Raw genomic sequence first — 26,981 nt, 5'->3', positions numbered from 1 at the left:
ATTGCTGCTCATTCAGTATTGCCTTTGGTCTCTTAGCAGTCTCCTTGACCAGTTATCATATTGTCTTTTTAGCAAATGTGGAGCAGCCTTTAGGTTTTCTAATGTCACTGTTGTCCCATCAATTCGCCAGTGACTAATGAGCAGTTTCTCTTTGCCAAAATTCTCACATAATGCTGTTGACTTTTCTCTATTCTTCTGTTGTTCAATAAGATACTTTTGATTTTCTCTATAAGCTCTTTGTAAACTACAACTTACCTTCATTCAGTCATTGTCTATGTCCACTTATTCCCTGTGGTGCTTCAGGGGACTGTAGCCAATCCCTAGTGGCTAATAGGAGAGGCGTGGGTATGCCCTGGACAGGTCACCAGTTCACCATAGGACAACACAGTGACACAGAACAAACTTCCATGCATGCAAACACTCATTCCTACAAGCTCTTTTGAGAGGCCAATCAACCTAGCATGTACCTGGAGTGAAACTATGTATGTATTCAGAGAACATGCATACTCCATGTAGGAACACCCTGGCTGTGATTTGAATTCAGCGCCTTGTTACTCCAAGGCAACTGCATCAACATGCAACTGAAAACTGAATTTTAATGGATGCAATTGATACAAAGTCAAGGAAATCTAATTTGGACAGGACAGTTAACCTTTCCTTCAGCTTAATTGGATTTACTTTAGTTATGAAATTTGTACAAAAAGCAGGGTTTTCCCCAGTGTATTATAAACCTGGTGGGCCACCAGGCTAGGCATTGCTTATTTTTTAAGTCTTTTTAAAAGGCTTAAAAGATTTGTTTTAAGACTTTATAGTTGGTGTTCGGGTATTAATCTTCCAATCTTTTAATAACACATAATTATCAAGTGATATTTTCAAATTTCCTGTCAACTTTAAACATTTTTTAACTCAAAAAGATGACTGGCTGCTGGATGAATGATTTCCCTAGGGCCCAACCACCGGGCTTAGCAAGTTTTTTTGGGGAAACCTTGAAAAGAATGATTGCCAAAATTTGAACAAAATATGTTTTAGTACATTTAAATTGAAGGCAAGTTTATACGACCAGATTAATGCAGGTTTTTTTTTTAAATACATTTTTATAACAGGGTGTTTTGGTATTTTGACTTGTAGAACAAGTTAAAATACCAAGTGTTACTAGGTGCAATGGTTAGACTGATTAGCTCTTTAACTTATTTTAAGTGTGTGTAAGGATCACTTAACAAATTATTTTATGTCCATGTCCAAAAAAGGTCAGAATTAAAGTATGATCTTCTCAGAAGGTGGTATTAGGGCCTTTGTTGTTATGCTTACCCGACGCAATAAATGATGTATGTTCCTTCCCTGATTGCTGCTGAACAATCCTAATTTGTGAGTTCGGCAATATGGCTAGTTTTGCCCATGTTTATTGGTAGAACAATTTTTCAGGAGTACAATCGCCGACAGAAAGGGCCACAGCACTCACTTGAGAACAGGAGTGGGTGAAGTTAGGCATAGAAATAAACAGGAGAAATTTGATGGAAGTAGAAGCAGAGACCTTTTTGTAAAACACCTTGAAAATACCTTGAGGGTTTATGTAGAATTATACAATTTTATAGCAAGAGTGATAAGCCTCATACATTTCCTCCATTTCACAACAGTCACATGTACTGAATCACTTTTTTGCTCTTAGAAGTGAGAAAAGAAAACACTTTTCACAGAAGTCAATGCACTGACCTTGGCTCAGAAATTCTCTGGTTGCATTGTGGGCTGAGTTATAGCGCCCAAGGAGAGGAGTCTTGCATTAACCTATTCAATTTGTCACAAAATAAGGGGCTAAATCATGGAAAAGAGTAACATTTTTTTGTGGAAGCGCATGCATGCGTGTTTGTGTGCGCGCATGTGTGTGGGTGTATGCAGAGAGACAGCAACCTTGCCAAGTCCTTCTCCATACCAAGCCACCAAAGGACTGCTACAACTAAGCTCCATAATGCTCACAGTTGGCACTGACCAAACCTTGGAAGATTCGGCAGTCGCAAACACACACAAACACACATACTTGTAAGCTTACTTTACGACGGACACATACTAATACACTGGCTGATAGACAAGCTGGAACTGTATCCAGGTTTACAGACTGAGTCTGACGGTTTTCTGTGTAATTTTGTACGAGCTTACTTGTGTGCGTGCATGTGTGTGTCTGAGACGGAGCTGCTCCTTAATCTGCCCTCAGACCTGACAAGAACCAGATTTCTGCTAAATTTCTGGCATCGACAACACAAGACAGGCTTGCTAATAGCACAAAAGCTGAACCTCTGGGTCAGTGTGTCGCACTTCATCTCATGACGTAGGCGCCAAATGATGTAAAGCAAGCAGGAGTGCTTGAAAGCCTGACAAAGACATTGTGAAATCTGAGGAGTGCAAAGCTGTTTTCTCAATCTCAAACACTTTCTTTTCAATGTTTCCTGTGTCTTTACAGGCCGCATGTTCTGGAAACCTCCAATCAAGTCCCCCAAACCAGGCACTACTCCCTCTGTGTCTCCGACCCTTTCTGGTCCAATCAGACGATCTATCTCTTGCCCTCGGTGCATTGCCTCCCTCCCGTCACCCAATGAGATGCGACCATTTTCCACCAGGCCATCTTCGATGATTCCGATGGCAACGCCTCTCGCCAGGCCGAGCTCCGCGACGCTGAGCTCCACCGCGATTCGCTCTCATTCGCTGAGCCGCAGTGTCTCCGCCCACCGTGTGCCTCACAGCAGCAGCCTGGGGACTATCCACTCTAATTTGGTAGGATACTCAACATACCTATATATGCTCATTTTTAAGTTGTTAGTTCGACCTGTAAACCTTAATTTTTTGCTGTTTTTCATTTGACTATAATAGTACTGTTGATTTTTTTTAAAACAGATATACAGTATCAGGTTACTGCAGCCCACAATAATGACCTTCAAATGTGCCCATCTGTTGCTTTCTCCCTTCCTTCTCAGTTTACCTTCCTCTTTCACAGCTTGTCTTCTCTTAGTACTGTTGAATAAAGTGGAACCAGACAGAGTTTACAAAGTCAGGAATGACTTTTAAAGATGCATTTTAACTTATTTCTTTTTAGGGTTTTTTCCAGGTAGAAAGAAAAGGGAATACATTTTTGAAAATAATATTTCATTGCAGTAATTTTAATTTAATGTAGACTAATTCACATAAGCTCAAATTTAGACAGAGTCACACACATATAAGGCTCTGGAAAAAATAAGGGGACCACTTAAAATGATCAGTTTCTCTGATTTTACTTTTTATAGGCATATGATTGATTAAAATGAACATTATTCTTTTATTCTAGGAACTACTGACAACATGTCTCCAAAATTCCAAGCAGAAATTTTGTATTTATTTGCAGAAAATGAGAAATGGTCAAAATACCAAAAACGATGCAGTGCTTTCAGACCTTATATAATGCAAAGAAAACAAGTTAATATTCATTTAGAAACAGCAATACTAATGTTTTAACTCAGCAAAAGTTCAGAAATCAATATTTGGTGGAATAACCATGAGGTTTTCAATGAGGTTCAGTGCAGTGGGCTCTTTTTCTCCAAAGCTGTATATACACCTGCAATTTAATTGGTGAATTCGATAAAGATCCCACTTCTCTAATTTTCAAAACTGAAAAAAAAAATGTTTTCTTGGTGTGTAAAAAGGTCCCAACTCACTTGCATGCATGTTATTATTTTTTCTGTATTTTATGCGGTGAGATCACCATTGCATGTAATTTTGCCTTAACATACAGGGAGCTGCACTTCAAGATGGGAGCACCCAAGTAATTCTTAATGTTTGTATATTTCATAATTTTAATATTTGAATTTGTCCACTACACAACTTAGGCTACTGGAATGGGATGCCTGGAAACCAACAAATTTTGGATTAGTTCCTGAGGGGAAAAAAAAGATCAAAAATCCAGCCAGAATTTAGCCAAAAGCTTATTTGGCATTGCAACTAAAAAAGTGTGTGTTTTTTTTTCTTAACCTTCCTGAATGTCAAAAAAACCTAATATTAGTAGGGGGATGTATATCTAAGCCCGTATGCATAATTTTGATCTTGTATGGGTTAGAGAAAATCTACAATAAATCAAAATTTGTGCATCCAATTCAAGCTTTAAAATGTTTATTGCAGTTGTTTGTTGTATTATTAATTCACTCCCCTTGTAAAAGAAGGATTCAAATGCAGCATCATGTCACTGATGCTGTGTGTCTATAGTTTTGTTCTAAGTTGGCATGTACATGTTTTTAGGCTGAACCTTTGATAAGCCTGAAGGCTAAGGAGCAGGAGGTCGACATGGTGCGTCAGACCCTCTCAGCGCTCACCGCCATGCGGATCAGATTTCCAGGGAAGACTGAAGAAGAGGCTGAGGCAGTGCTAGACGAGGTGGGCAAAAATGTCTTATAGACATGTCATTTGTTTAATTTTATTTTCTTTCTGAACTGTTTTCTGCTGGGCTAAAAAAAAAAGAGGAAATTTATAAGAAGCAAAGAAACCAAGACATTCTTTGAGTTTCTCCGTTGCCTGCTTGGTTGTTTTTACAGTGTAGCTACGATTCATCTCCTTGTCTCACTTTACGATAGCATTTCAGCTCAGACGTGTCTTCCTCTGTATTTGAAATGAACCAAGCAACAGTTTGCCTGCAGTCCAATGCTGTTCTCCTCCACTCCTTTCTATTAATCACAGCCACTTCGTAATTGCACAGAAACTGACAGGAGAGGATCCTGCTATTTTAAATCTGTATGTGCAGATGGCGCATATTTTAACTATTTTTATCCATGTACATTGTACATTTGTTAATCAGCTAGTAAAAACTCAAATATAGTCAAGTTTTGTTCTATGAAAATAAAGGCACATAATATGCTCCCTTGCAAACTGTAAAGCTCATCTTGAATCTATAATGTAAAAAGCAGTGTGAACATGTGAAAGCAAGTAATAATATCTGTTAGGCAACAATATCTATGTAAAGTTAATGAGAAAATTAATTTGGGAATTTTATTACATGTAAGCCATAAGCATAAAAATAAATGAAGTCTGAAATATGTCGTTCTTTGTGCAATAGCCTTTTTTTAAAAATAAAATTACCACTTTTTGATTTAGAATTAAATAAATCAATTCACTTTTTGGGATGACCAAGTTTACTGAGTTGAAGCTTTTGTGTGTACTAAGTAGGGTTTCTCTAAGTCTCTGCATGTTGTGTAAGTAGCATGAAATCTAAGGATACGTGAGGCACAAGTTTCAACAATCAGCTACAGTTTTAGGAATACAAATTTCTCTTGTTTTTGTTTTACTACATTAATAAAAACATATCTTTTTCTTGACATGACTGACTTTCATCAACAAATAATGGATTTTATGTGTTTGTTATGATTTAAAATTACAACTTGCTGCAGGCAATACAGACTCCAAACTATTTTGTAATTACCACTACCCCTGTATTCAAAATGAAAGCACAGCTGAGAGACTGCACCTGTACTGTTGACTCCTTAACTCAGAGGAGGAGTATTGACTTAGCTTTTTTTGTTTTCTGTAATAATTCACAGTTGAGAGGCTTAATTCATATTTGTATCTGAGTTATTGCCTCCCTAATCTTTCACTGAAAGTCTCTCATTTTTTTGTTCCACTTAAGGAGCCGCTGATAAGGGACATTTCTTATGTGCATTTTTTGTTGAAAAATGTGCCCACGTGTTGATATGTAAAATAAAGAGCATAGCAGAAGGGAACGTTTTTGTTTTTTTTGTCTGTTTTGCCTTTTTTTAAAAGACAAACATAAAGATTTAGTCTATGAAACAAATGTCCCCATAATGCAAAAAATACTGAGTTCCAGCTGTGCACTTGCAGTTAGCATTGAACAAGTGGCTAAGGTAAAGCAAACCTACGAAAAGACGATTTTTATAAAACATTGGAAACCCACTTGTATGTGGATATGTGTGTGTGAGAACAGAAAGGTAAATTGCACTGGAGCTTTCCACTGTGAGCCCTCTTTGCAGGGGATCTAGCACCTTATGTGACATAAGTACATCAGTGGGGAAGTGTAGCTTAAGTCAACTCAACAACAGCAATGGGCGAATATGCACTGTTACTCTGGTTCTACAGGTAAGAAAATGAGAATTACCCACACAGCTTTTAAATGTACCAAAAAATACAAAGATGTTTTTTTTCAGCATAACCTCTATTTTATTTATTTATTTATTTATTTATTTATTTATTGAGATTTCACCATTTCACAGGGCTGTAAAAGAGTCACACATATAAAAGAGATAAAATGTTCTAATTCTGGTTACAGGAAATATTGTGACATGGGATTTTGTAAAGGTTAACATCTTTCCCTTGATTAGAGTATAAAGACAGGACTCAGAGCACTAACAAGACAAGACAGTCTGTGTTGTGCTGCTGTAAACAGTCTGTCACCTTGTACTTTCCTGTGCAGCTTGATGTGGCAAATATTGTGCAAGGAACCCAGTGTCTAATGGTGCCGTCACGTTTGAACATGGAACTCCATTGTAACAAGGAGCGATTTGACGAAGGCGCGAGGCGATTAGATTAACCATCAAACAGACCCAGCAACACTGCAGTTTTCAGGGTTTGATAGGTCCTCAATAATGAGTCCATCTAAAATATTGTTTTGATATTACTAAGATGTTTTTTTGTTTTTCATTTCTGTAAGGAAATATTTTGCTGTTCTTTAACCTAGTGTTTCACTGGAAAGAAAAATCCTTAACACAAGGAGTGTCTAAAAAATAAGTTTAAAAGATGAATAAATTGACCTTAATAGTTTTCTCTCTGCTCCTATGTAAACAAAAGAAACCTTGAATGCTCAGAGAAGATGGTTAATGTTTAATGCAACTGGAAGTTTCAATCTCATAAAATGGTCTTTAATAATATATTTGCTTTTTGTTTGTAACAAGCGTTTCCAAAGCTTTAACATTAATGCTTACCACACAGATTCTCGACAACTGGAGATACCATAAATCAAAGGTGGCGTCTTATTGGTTGGTGAAGCTGGACTCGACCAAACAGCGGAAGGTGAGTCGCAAAGCAGAATCCAAACTCCTTGGCTAGTGCTTAATTGATTTAAGTCTAACGTAATACTGTATCTTTATGTCTATGCAAATGATTCACATCTATTTTAATTTCTCAAATATGTATTTTATTCAAATTTTACACCAGCACAAAGTAGAGGATAGTCCAGAAGTGGAAGTAAAATAATGCATGACTTTCCCATTTTTCTTTTTTTCAAATAAAAATCTGAAAAGTGTGGTGTGTATGTATTCACCCTCTGATGTCCCTACATAAAAACCCAGTGCAACAAGTTGCCTTCAGAGTTCATCTAATTAGTCAGTCAGCGTCATGAAAATCCAAGAAACACAACAGACGAGTAAGACATAAAGCCAATGAGAAGTTCAAGGCAGGGGCAGGTTGTAAAACAATAAGTTGTAATCATCTCAAAGATTATGCTTTAGTCTGTCTGAAAATGGGAAGATTACATCACAAATACAAATCTCACAAAAAATGATCATCCACTAAACTAGCCGAGAAAAGATGGCCTTAAATCAAGCAGCCAAGAGACCTTTGGTAACTCTGGAGGAGCTGAAGAAAACATTAACTCAGGTGGGAGACTTAGTTCACAGGATAACTACTAGTTTTGAACTCCTAAGATCTTGCCTTTGTAGATTTACTGGCATCTTATGGTTAAAGTAAAACCATAAGATGGCCCATTTAAAATTTCATCCATCCATCCATCCATTGTCCTTCATTTTCCAAGCGGGAGTAGTGAGGCAATAATTCTATTAGAGGAACCCAGACATTTTTCTCCCCAGTGACCGTCTGCAGCTCATTATGAGGAACCCAAAGTCATTCCCAGGCCAGAAGGGAGACAGAGTCCCTCCAGCAAGTTTTGGGTCTGCTCCAGGGCCTTATCCCAGAGGGACAGGCCTGGAGAAGCTCCAGAGGGAGGTGCCCAGGAGGGATCCTGATCAGATGTTCCAACCACCTCTGCTGACTCCTTTTGATGCAAAGGAGCAGCACCTCTACTCCGAGCACTTCTCAGATGACGGCGCTTCACAGCCTGTCTCTAAGGTCGAGTCCAGCCCACCTAAGACAAATGTGTATTTCAGTCCCTTGTATCTGGAGTCTTGTTTTTTGATCAGAGCCGATGTCTTGTGACCAATGTAAGAGCTTCCCTTAGGGGCTCAGCTGTTTCTTCATCGAGACACTTTTAACGCCACGGTTTTTATGAGCAGACCATCCTTTCCCTGATCCGAACCAAATCCTCAGGCTCAAAATCTGACTCCCATCCCAGCTGCTTTACACTTGGTGATGGACGAAAACCTGTTGGAGGCTCCAAAAACATTTAAACTTGGGCGGACATTAGCCTTTCAGCAGGACAATGACCTTAAACATACAACCAGATCTAAAATAGAACTATCTAGGTCAAACCATAGTAATGACCTAGAATCTTTAACAAGAGCTGAATATTGATGAACTGAACTGCTTTGCCAAAGCAGCTGAAGTCTGAATCGGAACCCCCGATACAAAACCTGAGTTACAAAAGAAAAAGCTTGAAATAAATAGACTTTTGAAAATAAAATTGTATTTTTATGTTTGTCTGACTTGGTAAAAGTCTAGAGAAACATGTTGCTTTCCAACATGTCAAACATCATAAGAGAAAAAGAGAAGTGGTAAGCTTTTTCTTTTTTTAAATTAATAAAGATAGCAAATTAGTTTCGATCTCAATTTCTCAAAGGAAAGCCAGCTGTGGGTAAAAAAAAAAGACAGCAAACATATACAACTATAACTTTTGTTGTTTATTTAAAATAGTTAGGTCCAATATGACTCCCACTGTTCGCAAATGTGAATTGCTCAATTGAAAATTATTTTATGATTTGCATTGGGATACAATACATTTTAATATGTATAAAACTGAAGTTATGTTTTTAAAAGTTTGTTGTTACTTTTGTCCATGCACCCATGAAAGTTACTCTGAAGATCAGTTTAGGTTCAAGTTGTTGCTTTTTGTCAAAATATATTGTGAATGCTTTGACATGGTTTTGGGAAACACCTTTTCCCAGTTTTCTGATGGTTCAAAATAAAAAATATTTATTTTGAACCCCTGTCTAGGACACATTTCTCTGAAATAATGCTTCATTTATTTGTTTTATCTTAGGTGTGAAAGAGTTAAATGTGGGACACATTTGTTTTTCAGACACAATTTGCCATGATAATCCTTTCTTTTTTTTGATGTTAGGTCTAAAAGTGTTAAAAATGGGGCTCATTTATCTTTTGACGTCCGTATAAATGGCCTGCCTCTGCCTTTCCTGTCAGGGCTTCTATGCCGTCGCCTTGCACGGAATGGATGTTGTTAAAACCAGAGAACATGACAAAATGTCACTGCGCCTACCTATTTCTGTGAAAGCTTTTGAACAACTTTTAAAACACGAAAAATAATCCCCAAATCAAACTTTAGAGGGAAAAAAAAAAGAGCAGAAAAAAACCCCCATGACAAACATGAAGATCATTACCATGTCAGACCATGGGAGGTAGATCCACCAAAAAAGATGTAAACAAAACAGAAGAGGGGACAAGACGTGAAATGGCATCCAGTAGGCGTGTCAGTAATGATGTGATCTCTCAGCCATTGCTTTCTGCACCGCTGTGCTCAGCTGTGGGCCTCGGTGGCGTGAGCTCATGTTTATTTGGAGTGAAGCAGCCTAATGAGCAGCAGGCAGAGGTCAGGAACGTAGCACCCACCGCTCTGCCGCCTGATTACCATACCAAGACATATCTGTGTGTGTTTACTCATCTATCAGTTTGTCTGAGAGCGCATGCATGCCCTGTTCGCCTCATGCTGCTGTGGGGAAATCTCACTTCTTTTGCATCGATAACAAACACACACACACACACATGCGTGGATGCACAGACGGACAAGCACTTCAGTAATGAGGAGCGAGGAATCAAAGTCAAAAGAGCCTCAGCACTGCTCTGAGCTGGGATGAAAAGGGGAAGAAAAGGGAAGAAATAGAAGGTTGTGAGGTGGGAAGAGATAGGAAAAAGGAAGAGGGAGAAAGATGGAAGCCTGGCGAAGGTGTCTGTGGACCGCCGGGGAACTTCTGACACCTTATCTCCAAGACTGACATTGGTGCAGCAATTAGCCCTCTTCCAGGCTCTCCACTGTCTGCCCCAATGGTTTTTTGTCCTAGCTTGTAGCTCAGCCACACACACGCACACACACAAAGACATTGGATTTGTATCTTTGCATAGAGACCTCTATGAAAGCACTGACTAAACTGCTCAAATAGTCAGTGCACAGTGGAAAATTTGATTAAAGTTTTTCTTCAGTCGGTTTGTGTTGTTGAATATGCATCTTTCACCGGATTTATTCATAAATGCAAGCTTGCTCTTTGTTGGTGAGCAAATTTGGGAGCCTGTGTGATTGCTAATTTCATGGTAAGATCAACAGGGAAAAAACAGGAAGAAATTACAACTGGAAGAAATGCCAAGTTCTGCATATAAATAAGAAACGTCATTATGTATTTCATTACAACAAACACTCCTTTTACTTGCGTAACTTTGAACCTGAAGTAACTGTTGTTTTTCTCTTCATATCACACTTACTTTCTGGTCGCCTCAGGTGTTGGACATTGTTCGTTCAAACGTTCGCCTGGTGCTGCAGCGGATCTGGAGGGAGCCGGATGTAGAGAACCTACACCTCTATCGGCTTTTTAAACGCGTCTTCAATCGACTGTTGTGGAGCCACGGCCAGGGCCTTTGGAGCTGCTTCTCCAACACCGGGTAGGCTGGTCTGAGCTCGACTAAAGCTGCGTCTACAAACGAATCCTATTAAAATGAACAAAGGAGGCAGCACCCTTAAAATTATACTGAACCGAAAACCAGTGGGTCTGTTATAAATACGCTGTCCTTCAAAATTGCTTGCACCTCAGGTATAAAGCCCTACATTTGCTTTAAATTCATCACACTGTAAAAAAAAAAAAAAATCTATTTTTAATTCCTGTACTTTTATTCGATAAGAGGAAAGAACATCCTTCTTCACGAGATATTTTTCTACCTGAAGTCATGACACTTAGTTTTCTCCTATTTTGACCAGCCCTCTTTATTTTTGTTAGATGCTCCACACTCTAGAGTATTCTCTTGTGTTCTCATCTTTTCAGCTCACTTCACAAATGTTCTCCATGATTTAGGCCCTGTGGCTGACATGTTCAGGAAAAAAGAAAAAAAGGTGATTTTGTGTCTGGTGAACTATTTTTGTTTTGGATCTTTCATGTAATCTCGCTGAAAGACCCAATGATAACCTGCTTTCAGAATTCTAGCAGAGGCCACCACATTTTACTTTAGTGTTCCTGGGTTTACAAGAGTTCATGATGCCATGCACTCTAACAAGGCACCCAGGCTCTTTTTAAGTGAGACAATCCCACAGCATTACAGATCCTCCACCATTCTTAACAGAAACATATTCATCATTTGTTTCACTCCAAAATCGCCTGCAGTATTTCTTGCTGAAAACGTTGATTTCATTTGATCAAAGCAAACAGTTCCGATTAAAATTACAGTAGCATATTAACAATGTATGGTAGGACAGAACGAGCGTTATCCTGACATGCCTCTTGAATATTCAGTTGACTTGTAATCATTTGACCTTCATTTAATCGAATTAAGAACAAAATAACATCCTGGTGGAAAAGTGTGTAATGATTGTTATGGAGACTTGGTCCTCAAAAAGCCAGTCTTTGCTGCCAGGAGCTTTGAATATTTTATACTCCTCTTGTCTTTCTCATCACTGTGGGTGGAAAGAAAGTCGACTCTTTGTCCAGCCTTGCTCGTCACAGGTCCAGTTGTTATAAACTTTTTAGTAGATTCAACAAGAGAATGGGCAACCTTTGTCTTGTTGCTTACTTGCTTATAAAGATCAAGACACATCTGCATTATGTCAATGGCGTGTTCTCTAGTTTTACCAATTTAAGACTAGCTATGAGAAATTAGTCTTTTTGTCACGTCAGAGTCATATAGAAAGAGCTAAAGATAAACAAAAAAAAAGTACAACATTCTGATAAACTTAAAACATTTTTTAGTATCAATCACAAAAACTCTTGAGTTATATTTATTTTTCCAGAATAAGTATAAAATGATTTCGACATGAGATGAAGTGGGATGTACTTGTAGCGAAATCAAACAGACAATAAAAGAAGAAAAAGTGTCACAAACCACGAAGGAATTTAAATCGCTTGCAGTCAACAGAAACAAGTGTTTGCGCTCCAAGCCAATTACTACTTCATTCATTGCATCACTCCTCCATCTCCATAACTAGAGGCTCATGCACTGCCTAAGTTCCCCATGCCTGTGAGCCCTCCATTCATCAATAAACCAGTTTTTACTGACAGCAGGGACAATTTGGCATTTCCAGTCAGTCTGACTTCAGAAAAAAAATGTACGGGCTGAAAGATGGAGATGTGGAGTGACTGACAGATCAAGCAGACCCCACTGCACTTTCTCCACTTAAACCGGGCCTAATCAGGGCTTATTCACAGGTGAGAGCAGGGAGAAAGAGAAAGGGAGGAACGGAATCGGGTGGGAGGTGAATGAAGGCCTCTTAAGTTCAGGCTGTTATCTGACAGTCTGAAATCTTCTTGTGTTTTTTTTTAGTAATATTTACTTTAAAATCAAAGAGAAGTGCCCTTTTTTCCACAAGTGATACATTTCAGTAGTTGTTTTTCTAAAAAAAAAAAACAACAACAACTTTACATCGAGATCAGTTAGGGTTTGTCCTGTAAGTAAAGTCTTACAAGCACCTTTAATCAGACAACAAGCGGAAAGATTCAGATGTAGCACCCCGACCTGCAGACAGCTGCTGAACTGCTGGCTTTTCTTCTCCTTTGAGATAAAGGTGTGACCTTCTCACATCTCCTAGTCTCCATATCATTTACAGTTCAGTTGTTCGGCGCCGTGTTCCCCCTGGCACAGAGGGCTCAGGGGGGGGGGGTAACTCGAGTCGCTGTCCACAGCTCTCCACTTTGCTCTCCTGCTTCCATCGGAGTCCTAATTGAGGGCAAGTGTGGGAGGGAGGGAGCGAGCGAGCAGGTGACCGAGATGAAGGGCTTGATACGAGTATGGAGAGTCAAAGACTAACTTAGTGACTGAGAGAATTTGGAAAGTGATTTAAAAGGAGAATTTGTTTGAAATGGCAGGGATTGGGTGGAGGGACATTAGCCTGCAAGGATTAGTTTAGCCAAGGCTGCATCCCACCCCCCTCGTTTTATCTTTGTCTGATCACAGCGTGGTCTTGGATGATACAGCTAGCTCTGTAGCCTATCGCCTGGCCTCCTCCTTTCAACGTGGCACGCTCTAACATGGATGAACCCAACAGGGAGTCCCGTATCACGCAGAGACAGTGAGGCGGTTACTGCTCCAAAAGCACCCTCTAAATCCAGGGTGAAGACCCCCTCCTTGCTCCTCTCTGTCTCTTGTTTGATATTTTATCTGAGGGACTTAACAACAATCAAACGGCCCAGCAGCTATTGTGGGAAATGAATTCAGCAGGCTTTAAGAAAGGACTTAGGAGGAGGAGAATGGAAACACGGAGTTCTGAACCCTTTCAGAGGAAGCACGTCCCACCTCCCAAGGAGCGAAGAGGGGAAGACATCAAAACTTCCCCCCCGGGGTTGTCTGTCTCAGTTCTTGAAACTCTCTCCCAGTCAGGGGTATGTATAGGATTGTTAGGAGGGTTAACTGTACTTGGATTTGTTTCATCCCTCCTCCGGGTTTATCCCCATGCCGGTAGATTTCAGAGTGTATGCAGATGTGTTTGCACTCATCAACAGCGAAAAGGTTACGCTGTGGTCATAATGCATACATAATTAACTTGTAAGTGAGGCTTCCTGGTGATGTTTATTACTCGTGTGCTAACTGGGCTCTCTGCTCTTCAGCTCGTCGTGGGAGATCATCTTCAGCAAGAGCAGCGATGTGGTGTCGCCCCAGGAGCTGCAGTGCTGTCGCCGACTCGTCCAGCTGTGCCGGGACTGCCTGCTAGTCGTTTACAAGTTTGTCTCAGAGTCACGTGGCACTTTGACAACCTTCAGTCCTGAATGGGATGATACAAGGTAAAAAGTGGGTTCAAATGTTTTGATTCCTTGGACTTTGACAGTCTTTCTTTATTATTCTGCTGCAGTACAGATTTGAAACACATGCTAGGATGCAATGCGAGTCACACAGGGCTTTTGAAGGAAGGCACACCCATCTGTGTAGCCTTGTTTATATAAAAGGAAATTCAAAATGCTTTACAAAAGCTACTTAAAAATCATATATATATATATATACTTCATACCTGCCCAGTAATTTTGAGATATATTTACATTACCTTGCAAAAGTATTCTACTCCTTTTTGTCACATTACAACCACAAACCTCATTGTTAAATTTTATACGATAGAGCAACACAGAGTATATAAAATAGAAAGTAGGATAGAATGTTACGTGGCTTTCTATAATTTTTGAAACATAAAAAAATATATTTATATTAAAAAAGGTCTTGCATTTGTTTCCAGGCTCTTTACTCTGACACCTTTAAATAAGTGCAGCAAGGTGCTTTCAGAAGCTAGCCAATTAATAAATACAGTCCATTTGTGCATAATTTAGTCTCAGTATAAATGCAGTTACTCTGTACAGGCCTCAGAGGTTGTTTTTTTTAAAATCATTATTCAACAATCAAGATCATAAAGCTCAAGGAACACAGCAGACAGGTCAGGGAGAAACTTGTGGAGAAGATTAAAGCCAGGTTACAGAACAAAATCCCAAACTTTGAACATTTCGCAAAGCTGTGTTCAGTTCTCTTATCTAATGGAAAGCGTATGACACAGCTACAAACCTATAAAAACATGTCCGAGCGCTTAAAGAGACATGACAACCAAGGAGATTCTTAGGCACAGAAGCTCTGGAAGAGCTTCAGAGATTCACACCTCAGGTGGTAAAATGGGAAACATGACATCACAAGAAAATTTATAAAAAAAAACATAATAATAATAATAATAATAATAATAATAATAATAATAATAATAATAATAATAATAATAAAACTTAAACTATCACGTAAGAAATACATTGAAGCTTAGGGAATGTAATGTGACAAAATGTGAAAAAGTTCAAGGGGGATTAGTGCTGTCATTCTCTGTCTTGAATCCAGCTGAGCCAGATCCTCTCAACTTGCATTTTTGAGACTCAATAAACACTAAAGTAATTGTTTTTATTATAACATTCAGCTGGAAGACGCCCTGACTCCCATCCTCACCTAAACTATTTAATGTGAAGATCACTGTGTTTTAGTTCACAAAGTGAAATAATGAGAATGAACAGAAATATAGGTGTAAAATATTAATGAGATGTTACAAGCAGTCAATGTTATTGGCATTGATCAGGTCACAATAATGCAATGTTGGGTGTCTGTATTTACAAGCCCTTCCCCCCACAACCCAAAACGACATGACATCACAAGAAAATTCCCAGATGTCCTGTGTCCAGCTCATTATGCAGTATCTTGCAGGTGGTTTTAATGCGCTGGCTGATTGCTGCAATGCCACGAACAATTTAAAAACGTAGTAAAAAATAAATCAGACAATAAACACAACACAGAGGCAATAAATGAAGCCTGCTGCAGTGCTGAACATGTGTAAAGATAACAACCTTGATGAATATTTATTTTGGTGTTTTAATCTGATATTTAGGTCAAAGTGGAGTGTTAATCAAAGCAGCCTAAAGCCCCACAAGTGCCAAGTAATAAATTCCCTTTGGAAGGCACTGACAAACACCGCGTTACGATACAGCTATCATCATTAAACCTCTTTCAGGAAACATTTCCACTTCCCCCACTCCCCCTCTGTGGAGCCTTGCAGCCATCATCTTCTTCATGCAACCCCCGATAAAACAAACAAGCAAAAATCAGCCTCATTCTATTTTTAACGCAGATCGCCACAGGGAACAGCGGCTCAGGTTTGGAATGAGTGAACTTTTAAATCACACATGCTGTGGGCCCGTCAGACAGGGCGGGAGCCGAGCTGGGAGCAGGGAGAGAGAGGGAGCGTGCCGTTAACAGGAAATAATGGCCCACAGATTAGCGCTCAGGTTAGCCCGGGGCCCCTGGAGGCCTTCTTAATTCAATTAGAGCCCAGATGAGTCTGAGCAGCAAATGACCTTACGAGAGAGAGCTTTTTTTTTTTTCCTTTTTTTTTTTTTCCTGCGGCCTCACTTTACATGATTCATAAGCCTTGCACATATTTTAACAAGCTATCACTTTGCTTCTAGTGTATAAAAACCTTAGCTGTTAAAAGGTATGTGGTGTTTTTTATGCTTTATCTCTTGTGACGTTCTTTTATAATTTGCCTGAACTGATTTTCGAGTATGTGAATGCAAATATGTTCTCTATTTGATCTGATCATTCTCAGAACCACATGTTTGCTGAAGGTATCCTTTCGGATAGCTTTAGGCTTGCATTTGTCTGTCTTTCCTTATTTCCTCTGTCTATATATCTTTGTATAAAAAAAGCTTTCCATTCGCTGCTGGACCAACCTCCACCCATGGCTCCCCTCCTGCTGCTGTCGCTGCTGCTTCCTCTACCTCCTCTTCTTCCGTCGCTTCGCCCCTCAACTCAGGTCTCTGCTTGGTTTAGTTCCACCCCCCCCTCATCCTGCAACAATGCCTCTTCTCACTGCTTTCTGTTGGTGCCACCACTTCAACATTTCAATGAAGGCCTGATCAAACTTGCCCGAAGATGGTTGCTTTGGATGCAGAACCAACAGTCTGGCATGATGTCCTTCTCCTTCTCTCATTAGCCAAAGAAAAAAAAAAAAAACCATATTGAGATTATAATAGCATAACGAGACAGTTTAATGATTGCACTATTTTCCCCAAATTTGTTACTCTGTGTTGCAAGAGAATAAAAATAAGGAGAAGAAATCACATTCAGACTGTTTGGAGCACTTTCAGTCGACACTGCAAACATTCAACCTGTTTGCAGCACAGCACTCGAGTGCCACCACGTCTTTAACACAATGCTTTAATCAAGAGCATCCTACTGTAGCCTGAGAACATTTGAAGTACAAGTGTCTCAGTGGGAACTGAGAGCTTCACCTGCACCGCATTTGTGCCATGATCAACCTAAGCACCGCTCTCTTCCTGACACAGGTTGACAGGAAAAAAAAAAAAAGTTTGGTTTATAACGTGCGGTTTGCAGTTCCACAAGTGGCTCACATCACTCCATCGGCATGCGAAGGGCCGCGCACAAGCCACTGCCGCCACTTCAGATGGCTGAGAAGCAATTAGGATTTTATTTTCCCATCGATGCATATGCATAACATGAAAGGCTAAACTGTGTGGATGTGAAAGTGTATGGGTGTGCATGCTCATGTCCTGTGCCGTGACCCGATAGCGGTCCCTCTCTCTAGAGAGTTGACTTCTTTAGCTGTATTTACATCTGAAAGACCAAGTGGCGGTCTATATAAAAGCTCTGAAATCATATTTTAGCTCAATGCTGGGATTTTCCTTACAGAAAATGTGGATTATAGGGACTGACCTTGTCTTTTACATTAAAATTACCCATGAACATGAATAACCAAACATAAACCTCATCATGTACATGTAAGCTGTGTTTCTGAACCTACTTTAAAAAGGTAAACCTATACGTCAGTGGAAGTGCAATAAAACGCACGATGCTTTTGAAAGGCTGTTTTGCAGAAAATGGTAAAAGGACACAGGTGTTTTTCATTTCCACATGAATTACCTTTCAGTTTTCCCAGCCCTCAACATGATCATATACAAAGAAGCATTGGTTTGCCTTAGAAGGCAGCAACCTTCAGGGCTGTGAAATGAAGCCAGATGGCTCGAGCAGTGAGCTGGTTTCATAAACGGCATATTTTAATGCCAAACTTTCAACAAGAAGCAGTGGTTCAAGTCTGAGGTAATCATTCAAATGCATCACATAGGTGGCATTTTTCGTATTTTCTTTTTTTAATAACTCTCAAGTTAAAACTGAATTTTGAGAAAGTTGCACCTAATAAAACTTTTGTCGGTGAGAGTGATAAGTGGATTCTATTACTGCCATCTATTAGGTGCTCACAACCCAAATAGAATGCAAAGATCAAAACCTTAGATAGCAGTAGAAAAGCCCAGGGTGACACCCTCTATTATTTAGAGTAAATAGCAAAACCCTAAGGTACAGTGCAACAGATTTACAGTACCATACACATTACAAAAATAGGATGAAGTGTGTGTTTATAGGTATATGGTTCAACTTACTTCAAACCTATGCTCAACTTACCCCATGCACACAGTAAGTTGTGCCATGAGACACCTTTTTTTGGACAGGCTATAATATCAAAACAGTTATGTCCGCACTTGTTCTGATTATTTGAAGGAATGCACAATATTCTGAAATATATGCAGATATGTAAGTTTGCAATCAAACTAAGGTTGCCTTGATGTAGTAATCCTTAATATGAAAAATGACTCATCTTACCCTAATCTCCCCTACTTATTTATTAAATCCCTTATATTATGATACCACTATATATATATATATATATATATATATATATATATATATATATATATATATATATATATATATATATATATATATATATATATATATATATATATATATATATATACCAACCAATTGCCTTCAAAATTCCACCTGTGTGTAATTGTATCTTAAAAAATAAACACAGCAGAGAAGTTTGAAGCGGCTTTAAACTACAATACTAAATCCCCAGCTCTGTCCATTCAATCGCTCAAAACAGAAAGAGTTTGGCACAACTGCAAATCTACCAAGTCACAACTGTTTACCTAAACTAAAAGGCCAGACAAACAGAGAACCAGCCAAAAGACCAATCCACAACTCAAGTGTGAAAATTCCTGGACAGGACTACTAACCACAAATCTGGCCTCTATGAACGATAGTCAGGAAGAAGTCTTTGCTAGACAAAAGAAGTCCCATTTTAAATTCTACACCATTCATCTATCGAACACAACAAAAACATGGTATAGAATGGAATGTGGCAAACACATTCCCCAACTCAATTAATGTTGGCAGCAACATGCTGTGAGGATTTTATTTTAACGAAGGGGTGGGGTAGCTCAGAACTGATCAAAAGATTGACGAAGCCAAATACAAAGAAGTGGTGAAAAAAAGACTTGAGAATGGGGCAGAGGGTCACCTTACCGTAACAGAGCACCTAAACCTACAGCTACAATTAGTCTGCAAAATGATGTTAACAGATATCCTCTGTAAAATCTGACTGAACTTGAAATCCAAGGGGAATGAATACTTTTACTGTTGACTACTTGATTTCTTTAAAATCATACTTTTCCCTCATGTATCCAGTGTGTAAACAGATTAGGTCTCCTCTTTGCAGCATTCCATGTGGATCCAAGTTTGTCTATTACCTGGGATCCGCCAGGTTTCTGTCACTGACCACACCTGCCTGGTCCTGTTCAAACACATCCCTTCTGTGTGAAGAGCTCTGATCAAGTGTGTCAAAACCCTCATGAGCTGGAGGACCCTCAGTGGGCCTGTGTGGGCTGATGAGAGGAAGTAGCCAAATAGCCTTACTAATGACTTTCTTGTTAAGCCTGGAATTACTGGCAATACCAAAAGACTTCATTTTCTCATGATGACAAAAGTTTCAAATTCTATTAACTTTCATTTGTCTGAAAAGTGTGGCAGTAATTAGAGCTAATTGAGGTGTTGAGCTCAATGTGGGCAGCGAATAACCTTTGAGACGCCGAAGCCTCTTGGTTTATGATTGCGTCAGCTGTCGTTGCAGTCTCCGCGTCCATCCTTAGTCATGATATGTTGTTTTCTCTGGCCTTCTCTTAATGCGCCGTGGCATTCACGTCCCAATGGATGACTATAGACTGGCCTGTCAGGAGATACAGTAGTTTATAGCAACTTTGCATCCATAAGTCGCAGCTCGTGTCTCTGTTGATGGATTTAAGCAAAAGCACAAGTACATGAACAAGCCTCCCCCTCTGGCCGTCTTTGTGATCAAAAGGAGGACGAACCTGGAAGATGCCGAACTAGGGTCCAATTAAATGTAGCCTGCAGAGACAGCAGCCGCTTGGACGTGAGAGGCGCTCCGCCTTCCCCACATCTCACCACTGCCAGAGTGATTCTTTTTATGAGCTGAATATTCTCAAAGTGAATTGCAGAGGAGCTGCAAAGAACACACACTCAGCCCTACATGAATGTTCAATATTTTTCTTTCTTTCTTCCTTTTCCATGCTGACTTTGGGGGAAGCGACAGAATGCATGGAGCTGAGCAATGGGAAAACAAACAAAGAAAACAAGGCAAAAATCAAGTTCATTTGTAACATTTAAATCTTTGTATGAAATCATTTGTTGCAGAGTAAAAAAACCAAACGAAAACACTGCACTTTAGGCTGCATAATAGATGTATGAAAGGCTGAAAGCAGAACTTCCCCACCTCTCAGTGGCTGAAGTGCAGAACTTTTAGAACAAGCGTCACACTGAGCCATTGTTCACCCAGTCCAGGAGTAGATGAAGACTCTGTGCTTCAGGGATCCATACAACCCACTTGAAGCTGTTTCAAGGACACTCTCATTGGACTAAATCAATTTAATATGAATCCCCTCCTAACTCTCTTGGGTTTGAGGCTCTGTTGATACGAAATGCCCTTAGCGACATTGTTCTTTTCTTTTTTTTTTCTTCTTTTTCTTCTTCTTCTTCTCCTTTCCAGTCGACTTCAGGAGAAGCTGCTCAGCTAATTTGTCCAAGAGCTATTTCACAAGAAACGAGAGCTGTCAGAGAAAAATGTGCTATCGCCACACATGGTTTAAAGAAGATATTATTCCTCCACTCTAATCCTCAGCCCCAATGGGTTCCTTTTGATTAGATTGTCACATCTTAAACACTTCCACAGGGAGCTCCTTCTTGTGACCATTGTACTTGTTTAACTAAACGAGCATTAGATGTATTTTTTATTAAATAAAGATCCTCACTGAAGATGTAAAAAATAGGGTCACTGAATGTATAATTCAATGATATAAGTTTGCTGGAAAAGCCTGTAAATTTAAATCACTGCTCAGACTTATCAGAGTGGAATTTTAAAACTCTCCATCTCATGTGTTTTAAGTAAGTACCCCGACATTTGCCTAAGCTTCCGTTAACCCTGCCCAGGATCTGATCACCTCATCTGACATTGCTCCGACAGCCGTATCTAACTCATTTAAAGCAACGAAGGCAGACGGGGGAAGGGTCCAGAACCTCCCCCACCTCCCACAACTCCTTGACTCTATCCCAACCTGACACTGGTCTCATTCTCAGGTACTGGAACGCTGTTAGCAGGAGCTGCCTCACTGCTCTGTCTCGGTGGAAGGTGTCATAGAAAAGTCTTAGAAAGGTACTGACGTCTGTGCCTCGCAACGATAGGTGAGGATTTTCTGTTCCTGATACTAGAAACTTTAAGGGTCAAATTATAGAAAAACTAAAAGTAAACTGCCCCAAAGGTCAGCAATGGGTCACAATGCATTACTCCTGCAGCTTATGTACAGTAGATCAACAGTTTCTAACTCTGTTTTTGCTCTCTATATTTGGCATTTAGGACATTGTCCATTTTAGTTACTTAGTTTATTTGCAGAGGACTATTTATTTTGAGGGATTTTAATTTATTTAACACCACGTTTGAAAAAGTATTTGCCACCTTAAAGATTTATTCTGTCATTAATTTTTGGCACATTTAAATGTTTTAGATCATCAACCAAATTTCAATATCAAGAGAAAGATACCCTGTTAGTTTTGTAGAAGACAAAATTTTCAAACGTTGACTTAATTTATTAATGTCCCACAGTCTAAAGAGACAGAGTTCATTGAACCCTAAGAGCTTCTTACTTCTTGCGTGCATACTGCAGGGTTGCACTGACCCTGCGTGCTCTTTTTTCTAGGTTTATTTGTGTTGTTTCGGGAACTGATGGTCTGATGAGACACTTCCTCCCACGCCCCTGCCCTTGCCCTTGTCTGACCGTGACATCTGCTGCGATCCTCCTGAGCATTTGCTGCAAAGACCGCAGGAAGGTTGAGGGAAATAATGCTATTAAAGCCAAACTAGCCCAAAACCAAAACATTATACCACCATCTAAAAAACACTAACACACAAATACAAAGCTATTGACATGTCAGTCTGTTTACAAGTTCATGTCTAAGTCTTTTGTTCCTAAATGGAGCTGTGGAGGACCGTCGTAGGAGTTTCCAGCCTCCCAAAACTTCTCAGGATGCATTGACAATTCACCCAGGAAGTCATAAAAAATAAAAAAAATCACATTTCCCCTGACTAATGGTGATTCAACAATGGGAAACAAATTGAAGGACGTTGCTATGGATCAGGGGTAAAGCAATTGGCCCATATGCGAAGGCCTTTGTCTTTGACGCAGCCATCATGGGTTCGAGTCCCAGCCCAATATTCTTTGTCACATGTCTTTCCTCTCTCTCTCGACTTGCTTCCCTGTCTGACAACTGTCAAATTAAGGCCACTAGAACCAAGAAAACCTTTAAAAAAAAAAAAATAGATGGGCAAAAGAGCTTCAAGGTTAAAGACCCTGCTGGGGCTCTGCGGTGGGACAGGTGGTAGAGCATGCAACACATATACAGAGGTCTTGGTATTCAATACAGCCGTCACAGGATCAAGTTCCAGCCCAACGACCATTGCGGCATGTCTTCCCTTTCTCTCGCAACCTGCTTTCTTGACTGATTGCTCTCAAATAAAGGGCAAATGAGATGATAAAACACACAAAAAGGTTAAAGCCCCTCCTGACCAAAGTACAACAGCCTGTGTGATCCTCAAAACATTTAGTAACATTCTTTTGACCGGAAAGACAAAAGTGGAACATTTTATGGAAACTGTTTGCTCTTTTACGTGCGACGTCAAACAAGGGCTACATTCACACAGCAGGCGAATGCGACCCAAATCTGATTTGCTTGCCCATGTGTGACCTACATTCGACTTTTTTCATGGCAGTGTGCTCGGTCCAATTCCGACCTTTTCACGCCCCCCAAAAAAATCTGATTGTGCTATACTTATCCTAATGTTTTCAAAGCATCTGCAGACTGAATGGTCCTGTCTCATTTTATGTAATTAATATGAGACAAGCATCATCTTTTGACACCAGTGGAAGCCAGACGCAATACATCTATACATAAAAAATGGTTGAATTTTTAGCACATCACATCACAGTCCCATCACTACGCATCCAAACAGACTTTCACAACAAAAGTTGCACAGTGTGCTGCTGTGTGACGTCAGCATTCATCTTCTGAGCATACAGTTCACTTTAGGGTTATTAACTGTGCACACAGAAGTGTGATTGTGGTCAGGTTTAATTAGTAGCACGGACAACAACAACAAAAAAATATATATATATTTCAGCAAAAAATCAAAAACAGGTAGTGGTAGTGTGATAGTCTGTGTCTCCCATGTTTCTTCAGGACCTGAATGAATTGCTGTAATAGAACCACATATCTGCACTCTAGTAGAAAAAAAGGTAACACTTTATTTGAAGGGGTGTGCATAAGACTGACATGACACTGTCATAAACATAACACCTGTCATGAACATAAAGAAGTCTTTATGAATGTTTATGACAGTTGTCATGTAGTGTCCTTTGGTAAATAATGACACTTTCAATACAACTTTTAGAGCAATTTTGCATTAAAAGTGTCATTATTTACCGAATGACACTTCATGACAACTGTCATAAACATTCATTAAGACTCCTTCATGTTCATAACAGGTGTTATGTCATGTTTATGACAGTGTCATGCCAGTCTTACGCACACCCCTTCAAATAAAGTGTTGCCAAAAAAAACAAAATACAAAAGGAGAAGGACTGGTCATCAACTCTAGCAACCTTGACATATACAGAAGGACAATAATCCAATGCACAGCACCATCTCCAAATGAAAGCAAAATGAAGGTTTTGAAGTGTCCTAATCAAAGCTGAGACTTTAATTCAAACAGTATGCCATGGCAGGATCTTGAACATAAACTGGTCATTTATGTTAAGAAAATATGCATCTTTGCAAATGCTTGATTACATTTGTTGCCTCCATGGCAACCAGGTATTAGGTTTAGGGACCAATTACTTATCCAGACAGGGATATCTTGATTTGGATAGGTTTTCCCCCCTATTAAACAAAATCACTATGTGAAGATGCTTTTTTGTTAACTCAGGTTATCTTTGTCTGATATTAAAACTTATTTGATGAACTAAACAATTACATGTGCCAAAAAAAAGTAAATTAAAATCAACAACAAAAAGGAAAAAGCAGAGGAATCTGTAAGGCATGAAGCACATTTTGCTGCACTGTACATGAAAAAAAAATCAACATTATCTGGTATTTTTAGAAAAAAAGTATTTTGTGGTAATGGTAACTCTTGTTATACATCTTTCATGAGATGCCTGTGATAATATGGATCGCTCTCTTTAAGTTCTAGGTTTTCTTTTTCTTTTTTTTTTCCCTTTTTCAAACTAAGAGGTGTCATAATATCCTGACTTCCCCCAGCCATTATTAAAAATGAGCAGTGCAAATGAAGATGGCCATAAAGATCAATGTATGAAAAGTGGGCAATATGCCGTCTCTGCGCCTATCAAAGCGCCCCGACCTCTAAATTGTGACCTTTGCGGGACTAATCCTCTCATTATGTTCATCCTCTTCCCCTAATCCCTCCATCCCTCGTTCGTGTCCGTCTGTCCAGGTGCCTGCTGCCAGGGATCTCCCAGTTCATCATGAAGTGGCCTTCGTCCAGCTTTGGCCGCGCCTCCACGGCCATGCCACGCTCCAGCAGCCTTTACGCCGCCAGGATGGACCACTTCTGAGGTCACCGTGGCAAGCCTGGCTGCCGAAACCTCGCCTTTTGACCTCAACCTCCCCCCCCCCACTTCCCACCTCTTCCATGACTCCCACCCAAGCCAAACTCAGATCTTAGTAATCCCAGTATGGATGTGAATTTGAGGCAGCTCTGGGCACTGGTTGGGGTCTCAACCCATCCCAATCGCCTTGTGGAAGATCCAAAAGAAAAGAAAAATATGATGGATGATTTGGGATGATTTGGGATTACTGTTGAGTGTTTTAGTTTCGTTTATCTTCAGACCAGCTAACCATTGCCTGTGTCCCTCTCCTCAGCACCAGTAATAACAGAAGGCGGCTTCACTCTTCTGTCTTCATTGTAACTGCTGTATTATATTTCACTGTACAGTTTCAAGTCATGGTACTGTAAAAGGAAGAATTAACAATGAATAAACAATGCAAGATTTATTTATTTATGTAACTATTTATTTTGTAAGGTGTTTCACAAATGCAGTGAGCTCTGCTGCAGAATGCAATCTGGGAATAACGTCAACAAAGCTTTGATTTATTTGAAAACGTTGATGTAGAACGCTTTTTTTTTTGCTGTTCCTAATTAGTAATTTTATTTCTGTACTCGGATTATAATTTATTTCACAATTTATATCAGATGGTTTACGTTAATAACAGTCACTTTATGTTGTTTATCATGCAGCTCAAATTAATTAACTGGGAAAGAGGTGATGCGCAAAGAACTTGGTGTTTTGAATGCTAACGCTGTTTTGTTTCTACTTGTGTGAGATTAAGTGCAGCCCAATTAAAGCGTTTTGAATGTCAATGTAGTAAGCCAAGCCTTTTTGCCACCTGGAACACAAGCTGGCTTTAAAGTCACGACATGAAGAGCCAAACCTCACCGAGAGCACCCACTAGCTCCTGATATGTATGCACTTTGCATAGTGCGTCACAGAAAGCGAAAGCGGCTGCACATTAGTAGAGAATGCATGCCTTTAGTCTCTTTAGATCCACAAAGGAGCTGAGTTTGGGATATACTTGAAGTTTTGTGTTGTCATTAATTATTCTGCTGTCGTGGGGAGGACGCTTCATTTTCACATTTGTTTTCCCCAGTGCTGATGTTTTGAGGACAACAAGGATGTGCGTCATGATTCAGAGATTGTTTAACACGCCGAGTGAGTAGACTCGTCAGCTCTCACTTACTGCACTGTAACAGGAGTGATTTATGCCGGAAGCAGCTGCAGCCTTTGTCCAAAAGCACATGCCAGTGGTTTCACAGATGTGTTCATATGTTGGATTTTATTTAGGCTGATGTCTTGGCCCAATGCAGGACCTCATTTATAGACCCTTTATGTTCATAGATAGAATTATGATAAAATATGTTTAGGATTCTACCTTCAGTGTGTGTGACTTATAAAAATAATAGTATGTACTAAACAGTACAGTATGCATACTTTTAACCATTTTAACTTGTGTTTAGCAGCAATGCTGTTGCTGAAACTGCTAAAAACTGAAGTGTCCCCATTTTTTTCCCCATCATGATGCCATTTGTTTTATTTTTTTTGTTTTTTTTATTTTGCCTAATTTTATTTTGTGTTATTTATAAGTAGAACTTTTTCATTGAATGTACAGGATTTTTAATTTTACATAGCAATAAAATGTTTAAACAATTTCATGCTCTGATTTATTGCTTTAATAAATTTGAAATCTTGCAACTAGAACTCTTTCTTTTTCTCAATCTAACAATTTCATTGCATGCATTTACTAAAATGAATTCTGCTTTTGAAGTCCTAGATCATACATGCATTATTAATATTCTGGGACTGAAGTATTGTGGCCTCCGCCTTTATTTTCACCTCATGAAATGTTGCACACAAGCCTTGAAATAAATTGTTATCGTAATGACTTAGTGACCCCAAAAAAACCCATTATTGCAGTTCCTGAAAATTGGCACATTTGCTTCTTTTGAATAACATCTGCTCAGGAATTTCCCATTTTGAAGACTGACTATGAGAAAAAGGCCTCTGCATTATATTTATTGAGTGCCTATCACTTTTGAACAGGTTTTATTAAAAACAATTCATTCTAAATGTTGATTCAATAGCAAA

General features: G+C 39.4%; 1 protein-coding gene across 7 annotated transcripts in view; it reads left to right on the top strand.

Moving 5' to 3' along the window:
- ttll7 (tubulin tyrosine ligase-like family, member 7) overlaps positions 1 to 26,594 on the top strand; it is an 87,911-nt gene extending 61,317 nt beyond the window's left edge. For 4 of the 7 annotated variants that reach the window (XM_081606345.1, XM_081606346.1, XM_008408043.3 and 1 more), the window contains exons 16-23: positions 2,453 to 2,763; positions 4,255 to 4,389; positions 6,949 to 7,029; positions 10,634 to 10,794; positions 13,941 to 14,114; positions 16,548 to 16,654; positions 21,349 to 21,453; positions 24,773 to 24,898. In XM_081606345.1, coding sequence (XP_081462471.1) covers positions 2,453 to 2,763; positions 4,255 to 4,389; positions 6,949 to 7,029; positions 10,634 to 10,794; positions 13,941 to 14,114; positions 16,548 to 16,654; positions 21,349 to 21,431 — 1,052 coding nt within the window. In that variant the 3' untranslated portion in view covers positions 21,432 to 21,453; positions 24,773 to 24,898. Of the gene's footprint in view, positions 1 to 2,452; positions 2,764 to 4,254; positions 4,390 to 6,948; positions 7,030 to 10,633; positions 10,795 to 13,940; positions 14,115 to 16,547; positions 16,881 to 21,348; positions 21,454 to 24,772 lie in introns of those variants that run through there. The other 3 variants (XM_008408050.3, XM_008408047.3, XM_081606347.1) reach the window with 3 other exon arrangements.
- The last annotated feature ends 387 nt before the right edge of the window (positions 26,595 to 26,981 follow it).

The sequence above is a fragment of the Poecilia reticulata genome, chromosome 4 (assembly GCF_904066995.2).
Source record: "Poecilia reticulata chromosome 4, P_reticulata-male-v2, whole genome shotgun sequence".
Taxonomy (NCBI): Eukaryota; Metazoa; Chordata; class Actinopteri; order Cyprinodontiformes; family Poeciliidae; genus Poecilia; species Poecilia reticulata.
The sequence above is the reverse complement of the archived record's forward strand: the minus strand, read 5'-3'. Positions and strand labels throughout refer to the sequence as shown.